This window comes from Mastigoproctus giganteus, chromosome 10 (genome assembly GCF_048544385.1).
Source record: "Mastigoproctus giganteus isolate SK-2022 chromosome 10, ASM4854438v1, whole genome shotgun sequence".
In the NCBI taxonomy this organism is placed as follows: domain Eukaryota; kingdom Metazoa; phylum Arthropoda; class Arachnida; order Uropygi; family Thelyphonidae; genus Mastigoproctus; species Mastigoproctus giganteus.
The window spans coordinates 144,203,126-144,229,963 of NC_143584.1; the positions used below are offsets into that span (position 1 = coordinate 144,203,126).

General features: G+C 35.5%; 1 protein-coding gene across 1 annotated transcript in view; it reads left to right on the forward strand.

Moving 5' to 3' along the window:
* The window catches only part of LOC150079334 (methylmalonyl-CoA mutase, mitochondrial-like), a 253,034-nt gene extending 238,356 nt beyond the window's left edge, over nt 1-14,678 (forward strand). The window contains exons 17-19 of the mRNA XM_090383601.1: nt 6,850-6,938; nt 14,091-14,206; nt 14,399-14,678. Coding sequence (XP_090239727.1) covers nt 6,850-6,938; nt 14,091-14,173 — 172 coding nt within the window. The 3' untranslated portion in view covers nt 14,174-14,206; nt 14,399-14,678. The remainder of the gene's footprint in view (nt 1-6,849; nt 6,939-14,090; nt 14,207-14,398) is intronic.
* Nucleotides 14,679-26,838: the final 12,160 nt, after the last annotated feature.

The following is a 26,838-nucleotide window of genomic DNA, read 5'->3' on the forward strand; positions in this document are numbered from 1 at the left end:
TAGAAACAGTGAAAGGAGTGAAGGTGGAGTTGGGTTTCTGGTCCATAAAGATTTAAAAAACAACATTTTGGAATTCAAAAGTATATCACCATGGGTGTCAAGACTAATACTCAAGATTTCTAAGAGGTACAAGCTAAAGGTTATAATGATTTATGCACCAACATCGAGCCATGATGATGAAGAAATGTACACTGAAATTGAGAGTCTTCTAGATGAGCAGAAAACCCACTACACTATTATTATGGGGGACTTCAATGGTAAGGTTGGAAAAAGACAAAACAGCGCAGAAAGGGGAACTATAGGAAATTTTGGAACTGGTGAAAGAAATGAAATAGGCGAAAAACTTGTGGAATTTGCAGAATCTCAAGGATTGTCAGTAATGAACACTTTTTCAAGAAAAGGGTGAACAGAAAGTGGACATGGAAGAGTCCAAATGGATTGACAACTGATGAAATCGACTTCATCCTCACTAACAGAAGATATATTGTGAATGATGTTACCGTCCTGAATAAGGTAAATGTTGGAAGTGATCAGAGAATGATAAGATGTACACTTGATATAGATGTAGGAAAGGAAAGGAAAGGAAAAAACTGACTGGAGTAATTAATACAAAGGTCTTTGAGATAACAGAAGAGGAGAAAAAGCAGTATGTGCTGGAACTTAAGAACAAGTTTGAGCATCTGCAGATTGCTCAGGACCAATAAGAAACCTATAAGAAAAAAGAAATCCAAAGAAGAAAAAATTAGTCAAGAAACACTTGTTATGATGAACCAAAGGCAAAAAATGAAGAGCAAGATAAACACTGACAAGGAGAAAATTGAGTATACTGAGTTATGCAAAGCCATTAGAAAGAGACTCAGAGAGGACATAAGAAGATTTAACACAAGAAAAGTAGAACAAGCATTAAGAGAAAACAAAGGATTTAAATCAGCAGCCATGAGCAGTAATACAGAAAGACAAATGATACTGAAACTGAAGAATAACAATGGTGTACTTATAAACAGCAGAGAAGGCATAATTCAAATAGCAGACGACTACTATAGAGAATTATACAAGGAGCAAGGGAATGGTGCCAGTAGTGAGGAAGATGGATTGCAAATTAGCAACACACGACATACCCGATATTCTTCCTGATGAGGTATAACATGCATTGAAGAAAATGAAGAATCAGAAAGCCCTGGGGGGAAGATGAAGTTACTGTAGAGTTGTTAAAATTGGGAGGAAGAGACATAACACAAAAACTGGCAAGGCTCTTCACAAAGTGCATTAGAAAAGGTGTGACGCCTAAACAGTGGAATAATGCAATCATAGTTTTGCTGCATAAGAAAGGAGATAAATTAGAAATTGGAAATTATAGACCAATTAGCTTGTTATCCCACATCTACAAGTTGTTCACAAGGGTCATTACTAAGAGGTTAGAAAGAATACTTGATGAGAATCAACCAAAAGAGCAAGCTGGCTTTAGGACAGGATTCTCAACGATGGAGCACCTTCACGTAATATCACAGCTAATGGAGAAAGCAAATGAATATAAAACACCATTATGCCTGGCATTTGTGGATTATGAAAAGGCATTTGACTCCATACAGCATAAGGCAATGTTTCGGGCACTGGAAAGACAAGGCATAGATACCCCATATATTATGATTTTGAGGAAAATATATCAGAATGCTACCTCCTTTATTAGACCAGACAAAGACAGTAGGAAATTTAAAATCGAGAAAAGAGTTTGACAAGGAGACACAATATCTCCAAAGCTGTTTACTGCTGCCCTTAAGGAAGCTTTCAGAAGATTAGACTGGTCGCAGAAAGGAGTCAATGTGAATGGAGAGTTCCTAAACCATTTACGATTTGCAATGACATTGTGGTCATAAGCCACGATCCCAAAGAATTAGAGGAAAATCTTAATCAGTTATGCACAGTTAGTAAGGATTTTGGACTAAAGATGAATATGGCGAAAACAAAAGTAATGATGAACGAGTATGCCACAGAAAGGGAAATAATGATTGAAGGAGCAGTAATTGAAAAGGTGGAGTCATATACTTATCTGGGACAAGTTATTAGCTGTAATAATGATAAATGGCTGGAAGTCAAGAGAAGAATAAATTTTGGATGGATAGCATTCAGGAAATATAGTCACATACTGAAGAGCAATATCCCAGTTTGTCTGAAATGTAAAATAATGAACCAACGTGTACTCCCCACCAAAAGAATGGAAGAGAAACTTTGGCACTCACCAAAAGAATGGAAGAGAAGCTGAGAACTACACAGTGAAGAATGGAACGAATTATATTGGGAATCAGACTGATAAGAAGAGAAATACATGGATTAGGCAGCAAACTCAAGTAAAGGACATACTTATGAAAACTAAAGAACTAAAATGGTCTTGGGCAGGACACATAGCTCGAAGACATGATGACAGATGGACTAAGAAAATAACAGAATGGTACCCAAGAGGAGCTAGAAGAAAACCTTGAAGACAAAGGCGGAGATGGATAGATGAAATTCATGAGTTTGTGGGTAGTAAATGGATGGCCAGTGCTCAAAACAGAAGGAACTGGAAAGTTGCTGGAGAGGCCGTCATCCTGCAGTGGATTGAAAATGGCTGATGATGATGATGAAGTTGGATATATAGATATTTCTACCACATATCAATATTCATCAGCATGATATTACATTACAACAAATTTAACTGCAACTTAGTAGTTAAACTGACATATTGTACAGAGAGAAACCAATTTAGTACTACACAAACCCTTAATGTAATACTTTAATGAATAAATGCACTGATATATGCCCATAATTTTGTTCTGCCTCTATTAAGAAGTATATATGTGAAAAGATCCAAGCCTCACAAACACTTTCTAGTTCATTTCACAAATATGCACGGTCTCAGGTTTAATCTAGTGATGTCCACTTACAGTCTGCCAAACGCCATTTACTTTTTGACACTGCTCATCTCATTTGCCCAAATTTTTCACTGTATTCCTTTCGCCTCAAAGGTGGTACTTGTGCATACGTCCATTCCGATATTCTCTGTCAGAGACTTGGTAATTTGGAATCTCCTCTTTTTGATCTTCTCTAGCTTAAAATCTCTCTACTTCATTCTGTCAAATTCATCTGTTGCCTCTATCATTCTCCTAACTCCACTAATCACTTGGAACTCTTTGCAACTTGACTTTCTACAGTCACACTTGTCTAACAGTGAGGTAATTTTCCTTAGTGATTTTAATATTCACAACTCCAGCTGGCTTCCATTTTCTAGTCACACACACCCAGCTGGTTGAGATGCTGAGGCTTTTGCAATTACTAATGGCCTTGCACAAATTTTTCATTTACCTACCAGAATACTAGACAATTCTAACCACACATCCAACACACATGATCTTTTTCTCACAAACAACCCTTCTGAGTACATGGTCGAAGTGAGTGGTCCTTTAGGCATCTCGCAAGATTTCTTTTCTTCTTTTTCTTGGTCAAATTATTTTTTCAAAACTTCTGATGTCAACGTTTGCTCAGATCGTGTCAGCAAAATTTATTCTTGTAGGAATGGAATCCTTTATTCCACACTCCGCCTTAATATCTCATCCTTTATCTACACCTTGGTTTTCCAATAAATTTGCTAAGGCTGTTCAAGAGAAGAATGTTGCATATTGTAATTGGCTTGTTTCCAATTCTTCATTTTTCTGCCTACACCAGAGTTCGCAACAATTGTTAAGCAGTTATTAATCAGCCAAACTAGATTTTGAACAGGCTAAGAGAAGAAAACTTGCTTCTTGCCCCAATGGTAGCTGAGCACTCTGATCTCTTGCCAAAGCTATTGGCCACAACTTTTTCCCATCTCTGCTCCCACCTCTGTCAAAACCAGATGGTTCTATTGTCACTTCAGCCATGGATAAATCTGACCTTCTAGCATCCCATTTTTCTTCCAACTCATGTATTAATGATATTGGTAAAACACCTCCCACCATTCCCAGCACACTCCATTCAATGCCTTCCTCCCATGATGTTCTGTCAAAAGGATATCAGAAGAATTTTGATGAATCTTAATGCTGAGAAATCTCCAGGTTTTGATAGTATTTCTCCACTTGTTCTCAAAACCTGCACTCCTGAACTTACTCCTGTTCTTTGCCGCCTTTTTTTCATTTTCTTATTCCAAAGGTGTTTTTCCTTCTGCTTGGCGGAGCAATATGGCCTTAGTTGCCAATGCTCCTAAAAACCAAATAACAAACAAACAAACCTTCTGCTTGGAAATTTGCACATATCCAGCCAGTTCCTAAAAAAGGGTAACAAATCTCTCCCATCCAGTTATCATCCCATTGTAATTACTTCTACTCTTTCTAAAGTAATGGAGAAATGAATTAACCGCCAACTCTTAAACTATCTAGAAACCTTCCATCTGATCAATGTTCGCCAGTATGGATTCTGTCAGTGTCGATCCACTGGTGATATTCTGGCTTATGTTACCCATTTATGGAAAAATTCAATGGAAAAGTTCAGTGAAACACAAGCAGTTGCTCTTGACATCTCAAAGGCTTTCGATCTTGTTTGGCATAAAGGTATTCAAAACAAGCTTCCATCTTATGGTTTGACATCTGTTTTTTGTAATTGGTTATCCAGTTTTCTCTCTGATCACTCACTGAGGGTGATAGTAGATGGCTCTCTGCATCTAACTTCAAAAATAATGCTGGTGTTCCCCAAGGTTCAGTTCTTTCCCCCTACTCTTTTCCTCTTGTATATTAATAACCTTCCATTGACCGGAAATCCTATCCATAGTTTTGCTGATGATATCACATTGCATTCCACTTTCCAGTTTGAGAAACCTTGCCCTGCTCAATCAGCTTCAACTTCTCAAATATCTGTTACCAATTCCTTAAATGTTCGTCTCCAGATAATTCTCCAGTGGGGCAGAGACAACGTAGTTGATTTCAATCCTTTGAAAACTCAGTCCTGTCTTATATCTTGCAAAAAGGATTCTTCTGCTCTTGTGTTTGTCTTTGGTGCACTCCGATTTCTAGGCAAGATGATATATCTCTTTTGGGGATTACCCTGACTTCTAATCTCTCTCTTGGCACAAGCACATTATAAATATTGCTTCCTCTGCATCTAAAAACTTGGTTTTCTCTTTTATTCTCAGCATTACTTTTCTTCCACGCAGCTGTTCACTCTGTACAAATCATAAATCCACCCTACCATGGAATATTGTTCCCACATCTGGAGCAGTGCCCCCAAAACCTCTCTCGGGCTTCTAGATTCCATTCAGAAGAGGTCAGTTAGGTTAACTAATGACTCATCTCTAACACAGTCTCTCCTTCGGCTGTTTGTTCGGCTGTTTTTCTGAATTGGCTTCTATAATTCCCGCTGTCTCTTTCAAAACAGCTGAACATGTGCCACCACCAGCCAACATCCATTTACTGTCCAACTTCAAACTCAGAGAACCAACTTTTCATCTTCCTCATTTATTCATTCAGCTGCCATTTTCTGGAACAACCTTCCTTCATACATATTTACTGAAAATTGCAGTCTACTGTCAACAAATATCTTCTTTCATCATCTCAACCTCCAACCCATGCACTGTACTAAGTACTATAGGTTCTAATACCTCTCGTGTTTGGGGTTTCCATTAAAAAAAAAAAAAAATCTTGTCCTAAGTGACAGTTAAATGAGAGATTTTCTTTAGAATGGAAACAATCTCCCATTTAACTGATGAAAGATAATGTATAGGTGAGTATTTTAGTATCTCCTTACGTGGTCTGGATATCTTAATAATTTTTGGTTGATATTCACCTCACTAAGAGGATTAAGACAGGAACTTATGTCATTAGACCATGTTATGAGAGCCAGAATAGAGTTGCTGCTTTCATCATAATCTTTGTGACATTATCTTCTTCCTGTAAAGCAAAATATTTTTGGTAGTTGTAACTATAATTTTAAGAATTATCTTGTCTTTAAAAATATATATCTATAATGGATTCATTCCCACTCCACAGTTCCTGTTACCTTATTTTGCATGACTTGTAGCAAGAAGCTTTTTGAATAGTCTCCTGTCACAGCATATATTCATGGAGAATATTTTAATATCTAATAGTCCAATTTTATGGGTCATGGTAGTATTACTAGTGGGTAAGGTTGTTGCTATCCATCTTAACTGATGTAATGTCATTAACACAGTCTTTGGTATATTTTTTCTTGCACATGCATGATAATTGATAAACTAATCCCCTAGTGTAAACTCTTTTTAAAGGGTTCTAATGTTTTGAATGCTTTTATGTATTAGCTCTGATGTATGAAAGAACAATATGTTCAAAGTTATTTTCAACCTTATCTTTCTCGGTCATTCTGCACATAATGCTGTTCATTATTTTACTAATCATCCTTATTGGGTAACCATCTAGTTTGATTGCTAATTAAGTTCATTATTGAAATTGGAACTTTGGCATATTTAAGAGCCCATTTGGTGTCTCTAGTGTATTTGGTCATTACATTTCAGTTTTATATAAGTGTTTTTACTACATTGGTTTCTTTCTGTAAAATATATTTACTTGATAAAATATGTTTACTTGACTAGAAGATTTAGGTAAATTGGTTGTAATATAATATCATACTGATGAAGAATATTACATTCATTCATTTAAAGTAGTTATACATTCATTAAAGTGGCTAATTTTTCTCATCTTAAATATAGATTTGAGTCTTTTTTTTTTTTTTTTTTTTTTCATATACAATTACCTTCCTACTCCATATTTTATTTTTTATGACACTTTAAAATGACCATATCTTTAAAAAAAACATTGCTTTGAAGCAGGAAGAAAATCATACACATATTTATATATTTTTATTTATTTATAGAGATATTCTGATAATTGTTGGCGGTGTAATTCCTCCTCAAGATTATAACTTTCTCTATAGTGCTGGTGTAGCTGCAATCTTTGGTCCAGGTAAAATGTTTAATATAGTTGATAACTTTTATTATATTTCAAATACTGAGGTAAAGGCTTCAACTTCATTCAATCTATATTTCTGACTTTTGAAAATGACAGAAATATACAAGGGCTTATATACAGAAATATACAATTTTTCTTGAACAACCATATTGCTTGCTATTTCTAGCTAAGCTGCGGAATTTAAGCATCACCATGCTAATATATTGATTATGTTAATATATTAATTCAGTTATTGTAATTTAAGCAAATTTCAGTGGACAGTTACATAAATTAAAGGTTTGCCAGTTTTAAGAATTTGTACTTACAAAGTATATAGTAATAGTAATAATATTCCCCATATAGTGCAAGGAAGCCACAGGCTTTTTCTGCGATGGAAAAAAAAAACACCAAGTTGATAAGAAAATACAAATTATATGCTTCCCACCTCATAGGTAATTATTCAGTTGACCTTTGAATTTATTCAAGCTATCGGCCTCAACTACCTATGGAGGTAACTTGTTCCAATGATCAGTGACTTGCTGGCTAAAAGAAAACTTCCTGCAGTCTAATCTAAACCTCAACCCTTACAATTTGAATTTATGGTCCCTAGTTCTGGAATTCGTTATAACAGTGAAAATTCCATCTTCATTCATTTTACTAATCCCTCTCAGAGCCTTATAAACCTCAATCAGGTCACCCCTGAGGTGCTAAGCTGTAGCCCACATAATTGGAGTTTTTTCTTGATGGCCGTCCTTTTGTCGATCTCACCATTCGATTTGCCCATCTTTGTACCCTTTCAAGAAGCTCAATGTCTTTTTTTTTCAGATGCGGTCTCCGTACTCATCTCAAAAAAGTGTTTCAAATGAGGTCTTACAATCGATTAAAAAGTAGTGGGATTATGACCTCCCTATCTCTGCAGGATAACATTTGATAAATAATCGATAGAACACCATGGGCTTTCCTGGCTGCCTGTTTACACTGTTCAGAAAACTCATATCTGCCTGTATTGTAACTACCAGATTGCTTTCTTCCTCCACTACTTTTAATTCAACATGCTTCCCACCAAGTGTGCTTTGGGGTTGCTATTCACCAAGCACAAGACCTTGCATTTAGCTGCATTAAAACATAGCTGCCACTTCTCTGACCATCTTTGAAGTCAAATCAAGTCATCCTGAAGGAGCGCTGCTTGGCACTGATCATTAATGAATCTACGAACCTTTGCGTTGGCTGAAACTTTTAACATTATGCCTTCTATCCCTTTTCAATGTCATTTATGAAAATGAGAAACAAATTGTGGTCCAAGAACCGATCCTTTGGGGACTCCACTCCTGATGTTACACCAATCTGAAGAATATCAATTAATCGCAACCTTCTGCCTTGCAGCCACCCAGCAATCCATCTAGAATCTTACCAGTAATCCCAACCTGTTCAAGGTTATACAGTAACCTCTCACGAGGGACCGAGTCGAATGCTTTGCTAAAATTCAAATAAACTATATTTAAATTGTTTCCTAAATCCAGCTCATGAGTAACTGTGTAAAAATAGCCTACTAAATTAGTTAAACATATTGTGTGTTCTTCAAAATGCCATATCTGAAATCTGAAATGCCATATCTGCCATATCTAAAAGTTCCTGGATTACCCTCTTAATCATTGTCTCTAAGATCTTTCCTACTACTGAAGTCAGATTAACCAATCTGTGGTTACTAATTTCATTCTTAAGCTGCCTTTATGTATTGATGACATGTTGGCACTTCTCCAGTCCAAAAGAATCTTCTCCAAGTCCAGATATGCCCTCATAATTAACCTCAATGGCTATATATACTCCTTGTCAGTCTCCCTCAAAACTGCTGGGTATATGCCATCAGCCTTTATGCTCAAAAGTTTTCTAATAAACAATGATCTGTAATTATGAAATCACTAATTTCATGTGGCTCAGCTTCACTCACACAGCCTCTTCTCAGCATGAAGTGTCTTTCATCAGTAAAGACTGATGCAAAGCATCTATTCAATTCATCATCATGGCGCCTCCAAAGTCAGGTGGGCAGGAGCAGCAGTGCGTAGCACACGCTGCTTGATTAGACCGGAGTTCGAGCCCGTAACCACCAAATACTGAGGATGCGGAAAGGTCAGGGAATGACCACCGCATACCCCAGAGCAATATGGCCTTAGTTGCTAATGCTCCTAAAAACCAAATAACAACAACAACATCTTCAATTCATCTGCAACATCAAATGGGTTATCTTAGACTTACCCACACCCAGTGCACAAGGGTCTGATCTGATTAGCTTTTTCCTTTGTTGTTTTTGCATACGTGAGAAATTCCTTGTCCCCATTCTTTGCTCTTTTAGCCAATGCTTTCTCCTATGCAGCCTTAACCTCCCTAACCTTATTTGTTCTACTATTATTTTACACTATATATCATCTGTGAACTGGATGGTTTGCTGAGGGATGGTGAATACATTTGAAGTATGGAATGAGAACATGTTGGCTAAGAGAGCAAAGAATGGGAACAAGGAATTTTTCATGTATGTGAATACAAGAGAAAAAAAAAAGCAAATCAAATTGGTCCCTTGTGCATTGCGTGTGGGAAAGTCTTAGACAACCCAGCTGATGTTGCAAATGAATTCAACAGGTACTTTGCATCTGTCTTTACTGATGAAAGACCCTTCTCGCACAGCCTCTGAGAAGAAGCTGTGCGAGTGAGGCTGAGCCAAATGAAATTAGTGATGTCGTAATTACAGATGATTGTTTATTAGAAAAACTTTTGAACATCAAGGCAAGTAAGGGATCCTGGAGCTGATGGCATATACCCTGTAGTTTTGAGGAGAGCATGAGGGAGTGTATTGAACCATTTAGGTTAATTATAAGGGCATCTTTGGATTCAGGGGAGATTCCTTTTAGATTGGAGAAGTGCCAATGTAATGCCAATACATAAAAGTGGTTCTAAGAGTCAAATTTGTAACTACAGACTGGTAAGTCCTGACTTCAGTTGTAGAAAAAATCTTAGAGGCAAAGATCCTTGCACCATCTTTGTTCAAATGAATACCATCTCTACAAAATAGATTCCTTCTCCCTACAAATGTGAGCCATGCTGATAGAAATCCCCACCCCCCCTCGAGCCTTGCAGTTTCCATCAAGTCTTGGGTTATTCCACAAGGCTTTCAGCATATAATCCTTCATATCGTGTCTGGGTAAAATATAATGAAAAGAAAAATAATATCATACTAAAGGGAGGTTTTTTTAGAAAATGCTAGCAAGCATTGTGGCATCACACAGAATTTTAACACCTGGCTTAGTGCCGTGAAGGGTTTTGTAAAGTCAGGGTATCTGCATGTACTGTTCACCTTACAATAAAGATCATATTTATTTATTTATTTATGTATAATTTCCTTAGTGCATTTTATTCTCTTAACCATGAGATTAAAAATAATTTTTATTTTTTTATTTTTAATCTCATGGTTAAGATTTAATCACTGTCATGATTAAAAATAAAAATTAACTTATTTCCATTTTCCTGTAATAACTGTATGTAAAAGCTTTATTTAAAAAACGTAGGTTGGGGAAAGTAAGAAATGAGGGGAAATGTGAGAAAACACCAATAATGACATATGAAGAGCACATCAGGAGCTAGCTCCTTCAGTAAATTTGGGTTTTGGGCCCTTACTTTGGTATAGAGCTGAGCTTGGCTTTCTTTAATTGTTATTTTATTTATTTATTATTTTTTTATGTGAAAATATGTCAGGAAAGTGTCAATTCTTGACAAAGGGCATCATATTGCTGTTGCTCTTGATCTAACACTTATCCTTTAATGGGAGCTATAGTGAGTCTTGTTACTTTTATTGCTGTCAGTAAAGTCAGCATTCCAGTCCTTTATTTCCATATAGAATTAAGCTTGTTTTGGTTTTGCCTGATATGAAAGTGTATCATTTTTGTAAGTTTCAAAAAATGCTCTAAAAGCTACTTAATGGATTCCCACTCCCTCCCCATTGCATTCTTGCCAAAAGTATTGACTTCACATTAAGTAAAACAAGAGAACTGCCAAGTATTCATTCATGATTAATGAAAGCCACTGATAGCTAACATCAGCTTCATTACACAGCCAATTATGTGAGATCAATGGCAAAGGTTTCTGTAACAATAAAAGACTGGGAGCCTAGAACAAGAGATGCCCAGCTGTCAGTTTTGATTAGTGAAAGCCGCTAAAAGCTAACATTGGCTAAGTCATGGGCCTGATTGCATCATATCTCCAATAAAGATTTCTGGCAGTAAAAGATCTAAGCAAAGTTTTTAACATGAGTAAATGGTATCTGTTGATACTTCTTTCCCTCATTCCTTACCTTCCATAATCTGATTTATCTTAATAAAACTGCTAGGATAGAAAAATGAGAATAAGTTAATTAAATTTTTATTTTTAATTTGCAGTTAAATGAAAACAGTGCACTTACAAAACTATCAAGTGCCATTGATCAGTTTGCTGTGTGTTATGGAGCTGGTCATGAGAAAATATTTGGCAATCAACATGCCATTTGTTTTATCTGATTACAGTCCCCTAATAAAACCAGACATCCTAATGTTGGAATTTTTCTAATACAGATTATTACTCTTTGAATTTTAAATACGTTATTCATCTGTTCTCTTGGCAATGCAATATTTAGCATTGTACTTAGCAAAATTGAACATAATGCTGAGATAAATAGAGCCATATACCACGTGATTGTTGCAGTGAAAGACATTGCAAACTATCCACATTTGTTGTAAAACATCCAACTTTGATGCACTTTGGAAGGGCCAGCCCAAAGAGCACTAAGTGGGAGAGCATTATAAGTGGGCCCTGCATTTTTTCAGTTTTCATATATATTTTGATAGATACCATTGATTTTTCAGCTTTTTTTTTTTTTTTTTTGCAGTGCTTGTAATGCAATGGTTCTAATATGAAAGTTGATTATTAAAAAGATGTTATTAAATTAAACTAAACATATCTTGAGTATTACTGTATAAATGATTGACCAGAATTTTATTATTGAAATTTATTGACATAAGACACTTTACTTTACTTTCAGCAAAAGAGGATGAATAATGTTGAACTTAAAATAAGCTGAGGCAATAATGTGAACACGATGATAAATGATAGCTATACACAGAGCTGTAAAGAGCAGCCTATTTAGATTTATTTCATATTTAATTCAAATTTTCAACACTTTGATTTAAATATGGTGGAAAAAAAAATAAAATAAATGTACTGCCATTTATGTAGTTATAAAATTAGCAGAAGGTATACTCCATGAATGTTATGAAAAGCAGAGAGCATACTATGCATATCAGGCTTATTAATCGAATTCACTTTGGTCGCATAAAACTATAAGTATTGCCTAAGAATCAAATTCTAATAAATTTACTTTTTAATGTTCAGTAAATATTTTAATAATATTTGTTTTTTCATGCCTTTCAAAAACCAGAAGGTATACACTGTTCACCTAAAAAAATCCAGAGGGCATACAGCATGTACCTGCATATACCTTCCACCCATTTACTAGCTATTCTTCACTACAAAGTATATTTTGATCTTTATATGAAATATGAAAGGCGTAAAGCAGATTCCAAAGTGCTTTTCCATATATCAAAGTTTCACCCATAATAAAAAAAAAATTCTATAAAAAATTGGAGAATGAGAGAGAGAGAGGGAGAGAGAGAGTGAGTGGCATTAGTATTGACCAAACAGCACAAGAAAGTTAGAGACTTTTGCTGTACCTGCAAAAAAAAAACTATATATATATCCTGTATATTTTCTCTCCACCCACACTGATACAGCAGGCTTTTACATTTTCACAAACTATCTGCCTCCTCAACTTCCTTTGGCAGCAACTTCTTCCCATGACTAACGACTTACTGACTAAAGAGAAACTTCATACAATGCAGTCTATAATTCTTACCCCTTAGTTTGAATTTTGAATTTATGCCCCCTTGTTCTGGCATCATTTAATATCTTGAAATTTCCCTTTCAATTAATAATAGATATTAAAACACTTCTTCCTGTGGGTATTATGAATTTTTTCTTTTATTCCCTAAAGATGTACACAGATTCTGTTTGTCAGATGTTTTGTAGAACTCTGTAACTTCAGCGACTGCTATAGAATCATAGTAAACAGCATCTGTGGACTTTATTTTTTGTTAATGCCTTTTTGTAATTGGATGTGTGTAAATACAGACGATGATGATCCTCTGCTTATCGTGGTTTTTATGAAGTTTTGTGAGCTGAAAAAAATCCAGTGTGGTAAGAACCATAACAGTAAATGCCCTTAGTACCTTCAGAAGAGGGTTAAATTGTGAAATTTACTAATTTTTTGAGAAACAGTCTACAAGGATTGTTGGAAAATGTATCACTCATTAGATGTGTAACCATATGATTCCAAAAAGATGGAATCCACCATAATTTTTTCACTCTATGCAAGAAGTACCACAAGCAGTGCTGCATAGATTGTAGAGAGAGGGAAGAGATGATTTTTTCAGATGCAGTGCATTTGAGAATATTCTCCCTTCCCTCTTCCCAACCTACAGTGCAATGTGTTGCTTCCCATTTTGAAATAGTCAGCCATCCTCATGCCTGTCATAGTTCTTGGCTTGCAGCCCTCCATATTCGTACATCAGGTCCCCAGTTTTAATCATTACAGAAGGGGCCCATATGTGTTCGATTATGGAATCTTCTGTTTTGCAAAAATGATCATTACTTGGTATTTACTTTTAGACCATTTTACTAGCTGTGCTTACCTGTGCTTCCAACTCATTACTAACCTGTTTCATCTCCTTCTTCTTCTTCTTCTTCTCCTCCTCCTCCTCCTCCTCTCTCTCTATAAATGTGTGTTGTGACTTAAGTCACACATAGTTTTTGACATTTCTATGGTGCTATAAGCAAATCATCTTCATCCTTCTCTTGGTTGACAAAGTTGCATACGAAGTTGCATGAAGACGAAGTTCCTTATTACTTTATTACATTTTATTGTCTATACTTTATCTTAGTCTACATATGTACATATTATTTTATAATAAAGCAGATACTTTATTTGAATTATATTCTTAGTATAATCAGTACATGTATTTGTAGATATGTTTTCCTATTTAAAATCAAACAAATGAATTAATGTGGATATTTCATTTTCATTGTTTACAGGGACTAAGTTAACTGATGCTGCAGTGAAAGTTTTAGATCTTATTACCAGTTCCTTTCCTGAATTTGCCAGACAGAAGAAATAATTCATGAAAAATTGCTTCCTTTAATATTTATTTGTAAGTAAAATTAATTAAAATATGGCACTATATATGCAATGGAATTCATTTACAAATCCTTCTTAAAATACTCTCAGATGAAATGTTTTTAATTTGTGTAAGCATTTAATTAATAATTCTTAAGAAATCACAGATATATTAAATAGATTTTATTATTTTCTCATTAATAAATGATTTTGATCTTATTTTCAGATGCCATTAATATTGTCATTGCACAAAGCATGACAGTTTCTTCTATCTACAGCTACTAATTAGTTTGATGATGTGTGATGGACTGCATCATTTGAATGGAGTGCATTTGTTGTGGAGGGGGGAAAAAAGTCTCAATTAACTTTTTTTTTCTTTTTTTTTTTTTTTTCAAATTACATTGAGGACTTTTAGAGAATCTTTAGAAACACTGTCCCAAAAGTTAAAAGAGTATCCATGTTTAAATAGATCTGAGATTTCTAGAGCACCTAAATGAATTGTTTAGGACAGTTGTCCAGAAGAAATATAACTCTGGGAGTAATATGCAAAAAAACATTATTCCAACTAGAAAAATCTGCTTGGGTATTATTGAAGATAAATATAATAGAAATAAATTATTTTTTTACATTTTTTATGGGAAATATGACAGATATCATTTTAAAAGTTTTGAAATTAACTAAGTTATTCTGCCCACACACACACACTGAAGAAGTGTATGGAGATCAGTATTTAAGGAGTTGGTATAGGTCATGTAAATCTGGACAACTGTGCTTCACATGTATTATGTAAGTTATAAAAAAATGAGGGTTTTTTTTTTTTTTTTTTTGTTCTCAACAAAAAAATTGCATTATGTCATGATGTTCAGAGTTTCCACTGTGATACAGTATTTTATACTGTGTCTGGCACTGTAAACCAATGACTTTTGAAGACAGTTGAGAAAATTTGTCTTGCTAATGTAAAATTCAGATGAGTTAGAGTGCCATGTCACAAGATTTTACAAGATAAGTTCTGAAAAGTTGAGGATGTTCCACCATATTGGTTAATTCCTAGTATCAGGGCCACATTAATGCTATGGCCAAACTGGGCATAGCCGGGGGCCTCACCCAAAGAGGGGAGCCTCATTTTCAGTGTAAATATTTTCTAAAGTATCGATAAAAATTTCTAATAATAATAATAATAAACCAAGAAAATATGTAATATAAAAGCATACTTAAACTTAACTTGTTAAGTGTTTAAATTTTATTCTTATACCTTATTATTGTACAATAGACAAGTTAAAAGGTTCTATTAAAATTGTTTTTATTGTTACTTTATTTTTCTAGTCTAAGAACATAAAACATTTTTGATCTATATATATTAAAGGGGCCTCTTTCATCCTTAATCTGGCCCTGCCTAGTATTTCTGTGAGTAATCTTAAATGCTATACACTAATTCCATCACAATACTGATTAATTCCTAATGTTTTTTGTATAAATAATTTTAAAAATGCTATATGCCAGCGATTCCCAAACTGTGAGCTGCAGGTAACTCACAGGGGCACCGTGGGATTTAAATTTTCGAGGGAAACACAGTGATGCTCGACATCTGTCAGACGCCACGTGAACTACTAGCTCGAGGTAGTTCACAGTTTCAACATTACTTATTAAGTTGTTTGTACCTAACTATTTAATAACCAGAACAGTTAGGTGTTTCTTATGGCCTAGGAGCACCATGAAAAAATTACTGAGATACTAAGGACACCGTGAACCGAGAAAGTTTGGGAACTTCTGCTATATGCTAATTCCTCATTTTACAAAAGTGATGTGCTCCATGAAAGTCAGTCTTTAAGCAAAAATGTGTTAAACAAAAATGAATTTTTCCATTACATGGGTCCTTATTATCTAAGGATAATTGATTCCAGAAAATTCCACTTAAAACAAGGACCAAATTTTCGTAATGCGTATTATGTACTTGTACATAGTAAAAAATGGATTGAAGGAAATGAAAAATGGGGCAATTATTTTAATAGACATTTTTTATTATAATATGTTGAATAATGTAAGGTGAAGTAAAGTTTATTGAAGTTACACTATTTTTCAGTTTTATGAATAAAGAATGAATCCAGAGTTTAGTTTTATTTTATTTTATTTTTTTTTTGCCATACTTTTTTCAGATAAAATTGTGCCATAGCATTTAGTTATGTCTTTACCTTTGCACTTAATTATTGCTGCATAATCATGAAGATGGTCATTCTCACAAAAATATTCAAGTGCTTGGTCAATTTTCTTAAGCACTTCCTTTAATTCTTTAATTTTCAAATCTTTATCCTTTGGTGATTCCATTGTATCATCATTTTTGGCTTCCTCCTCTTCTGTGGGTAGTTGGTCTCATTCTGCTAGCTCCTCATTTTACATGGATTCCAGCTTCGTTTGCAAGACTAACAATTTCATTTTGTAATCCGGTCACATTGCATTCTTCATAGTCACAAACAGCATTTAACATTAGGGCACAAGTTTTCAATGTTATGAGCTGTGGCATTGTCTACAATAAGAATGACCTTGAACTCTATATGATTATTAGTATTATTATTATTAGCTATAACCAGCCAAAAAATAAAATCCTGAGTTACCCTGTGTGAGAGAGAGAGAGACACAAAAGTAGAAGGAAATTACAAAGAAAGAGAAGAATGATGATATCCAGCTCAGGACCCTGGATGTGCCAATCCTCTCAATATTTTTTCATTTCAGGTACAAAAAAAGTAATAAACCAGCCATGGAATATTTATTTTTCGTAATCCATGCTTTTCGTTGGGACTTCCATATTATCAGTAGTAAACTTTTTGGTATATTTTTAAAGCTCTCAGATTTTAACTCCTGTAGTCAAGTAAAGGGCTTTAGTTTTTTGTTGCTATTTGCATTTCTGCCAACAAGTAAAGTTATGCAGTATTTTGATGCCCTGAAACCAGGTGCTGCCTTTTCTTTGATTGATATGTACATCCTTGACGACATTTGCTACCAGAAATGTGCAAAAATTGTTGCAGAAATTTGTTACAAAAGTGAAATTCTAATAAAATTAAGGAAATTAGAAAAAGGAAATGAAAATGTTTGCAGGAGAAACGAAAACTATGAAGGAGAATATTTGCATACAAATAATGCCAAAACTATCTATAGAGACTATTTTCTGACCAGTATAGATCAAGTTATAGTCTCGATTGAAAAGAGACTTGAACAAATTGAGCAACATACTGCTATTTTTGGTTTTCTTTATATCCCAGCATTAAAAGATTTGAAAGAACTACTTCAGAAATACTGTATGGGTCTAGATCAGTGATGGCGAACCTTTTTGAAGAGTGGGTCAATTATTTTTATTTCTTTTTTAAATACTAGCCCGTGAGTCATAAGTTAGTGGCCTCAGTTAGAAAGGGGGGGGGGGGGTAAAAAGGGTGCCAATTATTTGGAAACATCAAACATTTTGTTAAGAGATAAAGTTGACAGTTGAATCTTTTTGGTTCTCACTTTTGAAATAATCCAAAAACGGTTTTAGTTTCCTTTTTCATTTATAACTTTAACTTTTGCAAGTGAAGAGCTAAAAAAAAAGTAGATATCGAAGCTTGATTTGATACCTTGTACCGCACCAGGTGACATCATGACCAGTATTGCCTCTGCACAAAGTATTTGAATGAGCAAGGAATAAAAGAAAATGCTTTTATTTTGAAATATTCTTCATTAATAATTAACATAATTACAGATACAGTATGTGTAATAAAGTTGATAAAAGTATATTTAATGCAAAATTTGTTGTTGCTTTCTTATAGACAGTTTCTTAATATTAGGTACATACTTCATGTTCATTACTTTAATACATTTTGCAGTCAATTCATTTCCAAGTTTTTTCCTGTTGGAAGATTTAACAAAATTCATTGAGGAAAACAATTTTTCACATGAATATGTGGACCCGAACATTGTGAGAAGAGCGTTAGCCAGTTTCCTCGTACATATAAAATTGTTCAGTAAAGAATACCATGCGTTTAATATAATATTTTGAACTTTTAGTGTGGGATCTTCATTAGGTCTATCTGCATTACTTTCTGAAATTTTTCCTTCTACTTCGAAAATCAAGTTTTCAAATTTATTTTTCCACACTATGCTGCTTTGGAATTCAATTAATTCCATTTCTAAGTTAGTGATACCTAGCCACCACATAAAATCGTTTAGCTGCATTGTATCGTACTCTGCTTTATGTGGGCATAAAATAAAGCAAAATGTATTTTACAAACTTTTAAATTGATTATATCTCTCATGGAAAGCTTGTTTTATTTCTTGCAAAATGGTTAAATATTTTTTAATTACATTTTCTTGAATGTCAAGAATATTTTCAAAATCTTTAGTTTTGAAAATGTTTTTGTAATTGAGGAAAATATTTCATGGCGCTTATTTCCAAATCTTTAGTAAAGATGTCAAGTTTTTTCATAAATATTTTGATATTTTCAAACATCATTAATGCAATTTGTCCATGTCCCTGAAGTTTTTAATTCAGTTCATTGAAATGCTGAGTGATATCGCATAAGAACATTAAATCATTTAGCCAATCTATATTTGAAAATTCATCATAAAGAATTTTGTCATTAGACAAAGAGCTTTATTTCGTCTAATAAAATGACAAACCGATTAAGAACTTGGCCGCAACTGAGCCATCGAACATTGTTGTATATCAAAATTCCAGAATATTGGCACTCAAAATTTCCTCTAATAATTGTGCAAATTCTCGCTTATTAAGACCTCTTGCGTTTATAAAGTTAATAACTTTAATTACAACTGACATTACGTTAGAAAATGTTTTTAAACCTTGCTTCGCACAAAGAACTTGCTGGTGTATTATACAATGAAATTCTATCAGAGAATGTCTAATATTTTGCTTAAGCTGCTGAATAAAACCAATGATTTTTCCCACCATATTGGGAGCACTGTCTGTTGTTACAGAAACAATTTTTTGTAGGTCAATTTCCATTTTTTTAAATGCATTATCAAATTCTTTAAAAATATGAAGACCGGTACACCTTCCTTTTAATGTTATTAGTTTTATTAACTCTTCTTTCATTATATTGCCTGCATTATATCGAGCAAAAACTGCTAGTTGTGCATAACCATTTACATCAGTACTCTCAACTAAAGCAATTGAATATATTTCTACAGACTTTAAGTTGTTATGTATTTGAGAAGAAATATTTCTTTCTAATTCTATTACTTGATCTTTAATAGTATTGCAACTTATTGGTAACTCATTTATATGCTTTATAATCAAGTCTTTTTCTTTAAAATCTGAAAACAGAGTAGCACTACATTCTAAAAATGCTTGTTTTACAAACTCTCCTTCTGAAAGTGGTTTCCCATGGTGAGCAATGCAATGGGCTACTTGAAAACTAGCAACTGTAATGTTATTTTTCAGAGTCAAAAAAGTTTTTAAAACACTTGTTTGTGAATCATTCTGTTTTTTCTTTTATAAAAAATATTCTCTCTTTTTTTGTCTGTTGAGAAGCCGAGATTTGAATGCAACTTTTCAAAATGTCTTTTTACATTGAATGTACAAGAGGTGACTTTTTCGTTACAAATAACACACAGAGTTGTTTTATTCTTTTCAATCACACCATATTTATCAGACCATTCTGTTTGATATGGTCTGGAGCTTGTACCGTTAGTTTTCATTTTTTTTTAACCACTGACATAATTCAGGGCTACGCCTGCAAAGAATATATATAATATACATATTTTTATAACCTACATATATATTATATATGTAGGATGCAATAATTTTAGATGAACTTTTATAAACGTAGGCCCACTTAATATACTTACATCGGTTATGTAGATGAGAAAATTTGACAATAGAAAAATTAAGTTATAATCAATTTATTATTAACACTTCTAGATGCGTACGTCAGGTCTGCCTCTTAGTCCAATACTGCGAGAGTGCGAGCTGGTAACTTTGTACTAGCCCGATACATCTCCGTTCTTCAATGCAACGACAAATCGCGCCAAGTTTATGTCACAGTGTAATGAGTCATCCACATGCGTAGTTTAATACAATAGAACACTGTTTGCCGACGCGCGATGTCCACATTCCACTTGGATTTTTGTTATTTTTTATTTATATATTTTATTTTTATTTTTTTATAAATATGACATATATTTATATTTTATAATTGTTTAATATTTTCGATTATCTTTTCTCTCTGTTATACTTAAAAAAAAGTAGGCCAATGTTACAATAAACGCGTGCGTGTGGATTACTTACAAAGCCTTTGTGGGTCAGTATCTGACCCACGAAGGCTTTATAAGTAACCTATGACATGTGGGTCAGTATCTGACCCACTTGTCATGGGTTCGCCACCACGGGTCTAGATATTAAGAGACTGTGAAAAATCGTGATATAAGTGATAGCGATTTAAATGATGAAATTGAAATATTTTGTAATATTTTCTGCTATCACAATAATTTGTCATATGTCACCCCCTTATAATATTTGAACATATGTAATATTCATGGTTCATTTCGGAATCTAAGTATTGCTTTTAGAAATTTATTGACAATTCCAGTTACTACTGCTTCAGCAGAGCTGTTTTCCCAAATTGAAATTAATAAAAACTATCTAACAACTACAGTGACTCAAAAAAGGTTGTCTAATTTGGCATTACTGTCAATAGAACACAAATTATGTGAAAATCTTGATTATCACGACATAATTATGATTTTGCTGAAATGAAGGCAAGAAAAATAAATTTAATGGAATAAATATATAATAATTTATGAATTATGTATGTCTTTATTTTATTACTTACACAAACATCACCAGCCCATCAACAGAACACCCAGATATGTGCAATATTAATTATATTCAGTCGTCTTTGATATTTTGTTGACTTTCAGTCAAAAACCATAGCTTTACATATTTTTTGATTTTGTCATTATGAAGGTATATTTATCAAGGTAGGAGGATAGAGCATACAGTAGACTTTCAGAATAACAGCACCTTCAGGGATTTAAGATGCCGTTATTTTAATTTTTCCGTTATCTAGAAAGTTTTGTTTTTAATATGTTTAATGCAGAAATAATGAGGGTAAATAAGAAATAGAGAGATTAAGAATGCAATTTTATTAACTGCACATAAAAAACATAAACATGTTGATGATCCAATATTATATTCTGCCATTAATACACTTCTACTTATGCCCCATTCTATTTTCTTTATTATATCAAGTTTAGTCTGCTATCATTTTCTTTTGTTTTGGCATAGTTTTTTGCGGCCGGATGCCCTTCCTGAAAATGATAGAATGACGGAAAATAGATGTGGAATGGCTAGGGCATACCCCATAAGCGACGTGCAGTCATGTCGCCCGGAAACTGAGAAAAGGGTCAGGGCTACCGAACAAAGGACGGGTTCGGTTAAAGAAATTAGTCGGCTAGAGAAGAAGAAGAAGAGGATGAAAAGGGTTAGAATAGGAACATTGAACATTGGGACGATGAATGGAAAGTGTAGAGAGATTGTGGATTTGATGCAAAGAAAAGTGAAGATCCTATGCCTACAAGAGACGAGGTGGAAGGGAAATAAAGCAAAAGAACTCAGTGAAGGTACAAGTTCTTTAGGGGAGCAGATGAGAGAGGAAGAAATGGAGTAGGTATTGTAGTTGATAAGGAGTTAAAAGATGAAGTGTGTGAAATTAACAGAAGGAGTGATAGGATTATGAGCATCAAACTGGAAGTGGGTGGGCACTTGACCACAATAGTATGTGTGTATGCCCCACAAGTAGGATGCGGGGAAGAAGAAAAGGACAGTTTTTGGATGGAAATGGATCGAGTGGTCATGGCAATACCTGAGAAAGAAAGGTTGATTGTTGGGGGCATTTAGGAAGAAGCAAGAGTGTATGGAAGGTGGAGTATTGTGGAGCAGTGGCATTCGACCTGGCGATAGTTAACTCCAACTTCGAAAAGAAAGAAAGCCAGCTGATAACATACAAGAGTGGGCAAAGGACAAGCCAGATTGACTATATCATGTGCCGTAGGAGGCATCTAAAGGAAATGAGGAACAGCAAGGTGATAAACGGAGGTGTGTCTGCACAACATAGATTGCTTGTGGTCAATAGGGAGGTTACAGTGGACAAAAGTAGGAAATACTGAAGACAGAGGGAGAAAAGGATAAAATGGTGGAGATTGAAAGAGGAGGGTTTGAGGAAGGAGTTTAGGAAAAAGTTACTAAAAGGAATAAGTTACCGGAAGACGTGCAAGAATGGTGGAAGTTAAATAGTTGTATCATAAGAAGAGTTGTTGGGGAAAACATCAGGAAAAGGGGGGGGGGGTGCCGGAGGGAAAGGAGGCTTGGTGTTTGAATGAGGAAGTGCAATCGGTGATAAAACAAAAGGAGATGAAGAAAAGATGGGATTTAACATGTAGCCAGGAAGATAAAGAATATAAATTAGCAAATAAGGAAGCAAAAAGGGTGTCAATAGCAAAGGCGAGGGCAGTGGACAAGGCCTATGGGGAACTGGAAAGGAAAGATAGAGATAGGCAATTGATGAGAATAGCCAAAGCGAGAGACAAGGCATCAAAGGACTTCTCATCAATAAAACAGATAAAAGGGGAGTGGTTATACAGGACCAGGAGAAGGTTAAGGAAAAGTGGAAAGACTATTTTATGAAGTTATTAAATGAGGAAAACCCAAGAGCATTATGTGAAGACGGAGAGATGAATGAAAGAGTAGTGGAAGGCACACTCAGAAAAATGAAGAGGAAAGCAGTAGGTGTTGATCAGATACCAGTAGAGGTATGGAGAAGAAGGGATCGATATCCTATGGGATTTTATGGGAAAACTGGCAGCAGGAGAGGATACCCGATGAGTGGAGGGAAAGTATACTTTTGCCAATCTATAGAGGAAAGGGTGATGTGCAGGAATGTGGGAACTACAGGGGAATAAAGTTAATGTCTCATTCGATGAAGATCTGGGAAAGAATTGTGGAAGGAAGGATAAAGCAGGAGACGGAAATAGGAAAGGAATAGTTTGGTTTCATGCCAGGAAGAGGAACAACAGATGTGATCTTTGCTTTAAGGCAGGTGATGGAAAAATACAGGGAGATGCAAGTAGAGTTGCATGTGGTGTTCATAGACCTGGTAAAAGCATATGATAGCGTGCCCAGACAAGAAGTATTCAGATGCATGAGGGAGAAGGTGCATCAGAAAAGTACGTAAGGCTTGTGAAGGAAATGTACGAGGGAGCAGTGACTCAGGTTAAGAGTAGTGTAGGTATGACTGAGGGGGTTCTCTGTAGACGTTGGACTGCACCAGGGATCAGCTCTTAGCCCATATCTGTTTGATCTGGTAATGGATTGTACCATGTAATGGATTTCAGCCTGGACTACTTGTTAACAGGAGAGATTGCTTCTACAGGGATGGGATACACTTAAATAGAAAGGGTGCAAGAATTTTTGCTGATGCTGTCGAGGCAGTGTTAGGTGGGTCGGAAAACTGCTAGTTGGGGGGAATACAAGGGCTAATAGATTAACAGTAGCCACTGGCAGAGGTGGAAGTGATTCTTGCACTGCTTCTATTGAAATGAGCAGAAGCCTGAAAAACAAGATGCAGGATATTTCAGAGACTGCTGGGAGTCATTGCAGAACAAGTAAACACATGGGTTGTGTTAGGGTAGCTAAGAATAGAAACAGGTGCGTGTATACCTGCGTGTACACCAATGCTAGGAGTTTGGTAAATAAATTTGATGAATTTGAGGTATTGCTCAAAACATCAAAGGCAGATATTGTTGGGATATCAGAGACGTGGTGTCGCATAGATATAAGTAATGCGGAACTGGAATTTGGGGAATACAATGTGTATAGAAAGGATAGACAGGACAGGAGGGGAGGAGGGGTTATGCTATTAATTAAGAAACACATAAAGTCCAAGGAAGTGAAGCCAGTTGACATCGATAGACAGGGCAGTGTCGAGTCAGTTTGGTGTGACATAAGCATAGGGAAATCAAAATTGAGAGTAGGAGTGTGCTATAGGCCTAATGACTCTGATGAGTACAATAAGATATTGTATAAGGAAATAGAGTGGGCCAGTAAATCAGAGAGTCTTATAATGGGGGATTTTAATTTCCCAGATATTGACTGGAATTTGTGGGTTGGTCACTCGCACACTAGCAAGGCTTTTGTGGATTTATTGGATGATTGTTTTCTACATCAGCATGTTCGTGAGGCAACAAGAGGGAGCAATACTCTTGATCTGATTATCAGTAGTGATTCTTCATGCATTAAGAATCTGCAGGTAAATGAACCACTAGGTGGCAGTGATCACAGTGTGTTGAAGTGGGATTTACTCAAGGAGGTAACTACCATCAGGGGTAAAGGGAAGGGTTTTTGTTTTCGTAAAGGTGACTATGATCGTCTGAGACAGTATTTAAATTCTATACAGTGGGACCAACTGATGATGTTACCAACAGCAAACTCAAAATGGGAGGCATTCAAGGAACTAATCTTGGAGGCTACCAGGCTTTACATACCAACTAAGAAATATTGTTCAAGGTTTAGGCCTAAATGGTTGTCAGAGGAACTAATGAGACATGTGGCAGAGAAGAAAAATGCATGGGATACATACAAATTAATGGGTGACATGGAAGCCTATGATAGATATAAGTTGGTCTGTAACCAAGTCACAAAGGAGATTAGGCAGGCTACGAAAAATCCTTGGCAAAGGATGCAAAGAAAAACAGAAAAGAGTTCTTTACATATTTAAACTCAAGAAGGAAAGGGATGAATCAGATTGGTCCACTGGATATTGATGGTTCAACAGTTGAGGATCCTGCTCAGGTGGCTAACAATTTAAACGAGTATTTTGCATCTACATTCACGCATGAGGAGTTATTCAGGAAGGAGAATGATGTAGGTAAAGTAAACATTGGCAGTGAGCTGGATGATTTTGTAATAACTGAGAGGAAAGTGGAGGAGAGATTGTTGAGGATAAACATAAAAAAGGCACCTGGGGTGGATGGGATCTATCCAGTTATATTAAAGGAGGCAGCAAAGGAAGTAAGCAAGCCCCTAGCCATAATTATGAGAGCTTCTTTGGACTCAGGGGAGGTACCCATAGACTGGAGATGTGCAAATGTAACCCCAATTCACAAAGGAGGATCAAAGGCTGACACAAGTAATTATAGACCTGTTAGTTTAACTTCTGTTCCAGGTAAATTAATGGAGGCACTGGTTAAAGAAGCACTGCAGGATCATCTAGACAAGAATTCAGTTATAGCTCAGACGCAGCATGGTTTTGTTAAGGGCAGGTCTTGCCTGACCAATTTGATTGGATACTATGATGTAGTCACAAAAGAACTGGATGCAGGGAATAACTTTGATATTATATATTTGGATCTTAGAAAGGCTTTTGATACTGTTGCACATGGAAGACTGCTGCACAAATTGGAGCAGTGTGGCACTGGAGGCAAATTGCTGCTATGGATAAGGGGATGGTTGAGTGGCAGAAGACAGAGAGTGGTAATCAATGGACACTGCTCAACGTGGACTAATGTTATTAGTGGAGTTCCTCAGGGTTCAGTGTTGGGTCCGTTGTTGTTTTCGGTGTTTATGAATGATATTGATGATGGGATATCAAGTTTAATGTCCAAGTTTGCAGATGATACAAAGGTTGGCAGGGTTGTTAAGGACACTACTGACGCTATGCTGCTGCAACAGGATCTGGAAAGGTTGAACAGATGGGCTGAGAGGTGGCAAATGAAGTTTAACATTGACAAATGTAAAGTACTACATATGGGAAACAGTAACCCCAGAGCAACGTATCAACTCTGCGGTACTACACTGACAGTGGTGGAGAATGAAAAGGACCTGGGGATAATTGTGCAGGCAGATATGAAGTTCTCTGAGCAGTGCAGACGAGCTGCAAGAGTAGCTCATGGTGTCTTGTCAATGATAAAGAGGAATTTTTCTAGCAGGGATAAGGAGGTGATTATTCCCTTGTATAAGGCAATGGTTAGGCCATATCTTGAGTACTGTATACAGGTCTGGAGGCCTCATTTCAGGAAGGATGTGGAGCTGCTGGAACGGGTACAGAGAAGGGCAACAAGATTAGTGAATGGAACAAAGGGTTGCTCTTACGAAGAAAGGCTTAAGTTTTGCAAATTACAGTGTCTGGAGACTAGGCACCGGAGATATGATCTGATAGAGGTGTATAAGGCTTTGAATGGTTTGAGCATGCTCAATGCCAATGGGATTCTTCATCTTGCTCAGAATAATCACCTCAGAGGGCATAAATTCAAATTGAGGAAGGACGGATGTCGGATAGATGTGCTGAAATTTGCCTTTGGCCAGCGGGTGGTTGGTTGGTGGAACCGACTTCCATCACTTGTTGTTGAAGTTGATAGCCTAAACAAATTTAAATCTCAACTGGACAGGTATTTCGAACGAACGGAGGGGTGAAATGGGAGTGGTGTGTGTTTTTTTTTTTTTTTTTTTTTTTTTTTGGCTGATGCTGAATAAGCTTGCTTTCTTGCATCATATGCCTCTACTAATGCTAATGGATGTGTTAGTGAGATAAGTGAAGAGTAGAGCACCATGGAGTATGCTGTTTGCGGATGATATCCTACTGTGCGAACCATCCCAAGGAAAGGTAGAGATGAAATTGGAGGAAAGCG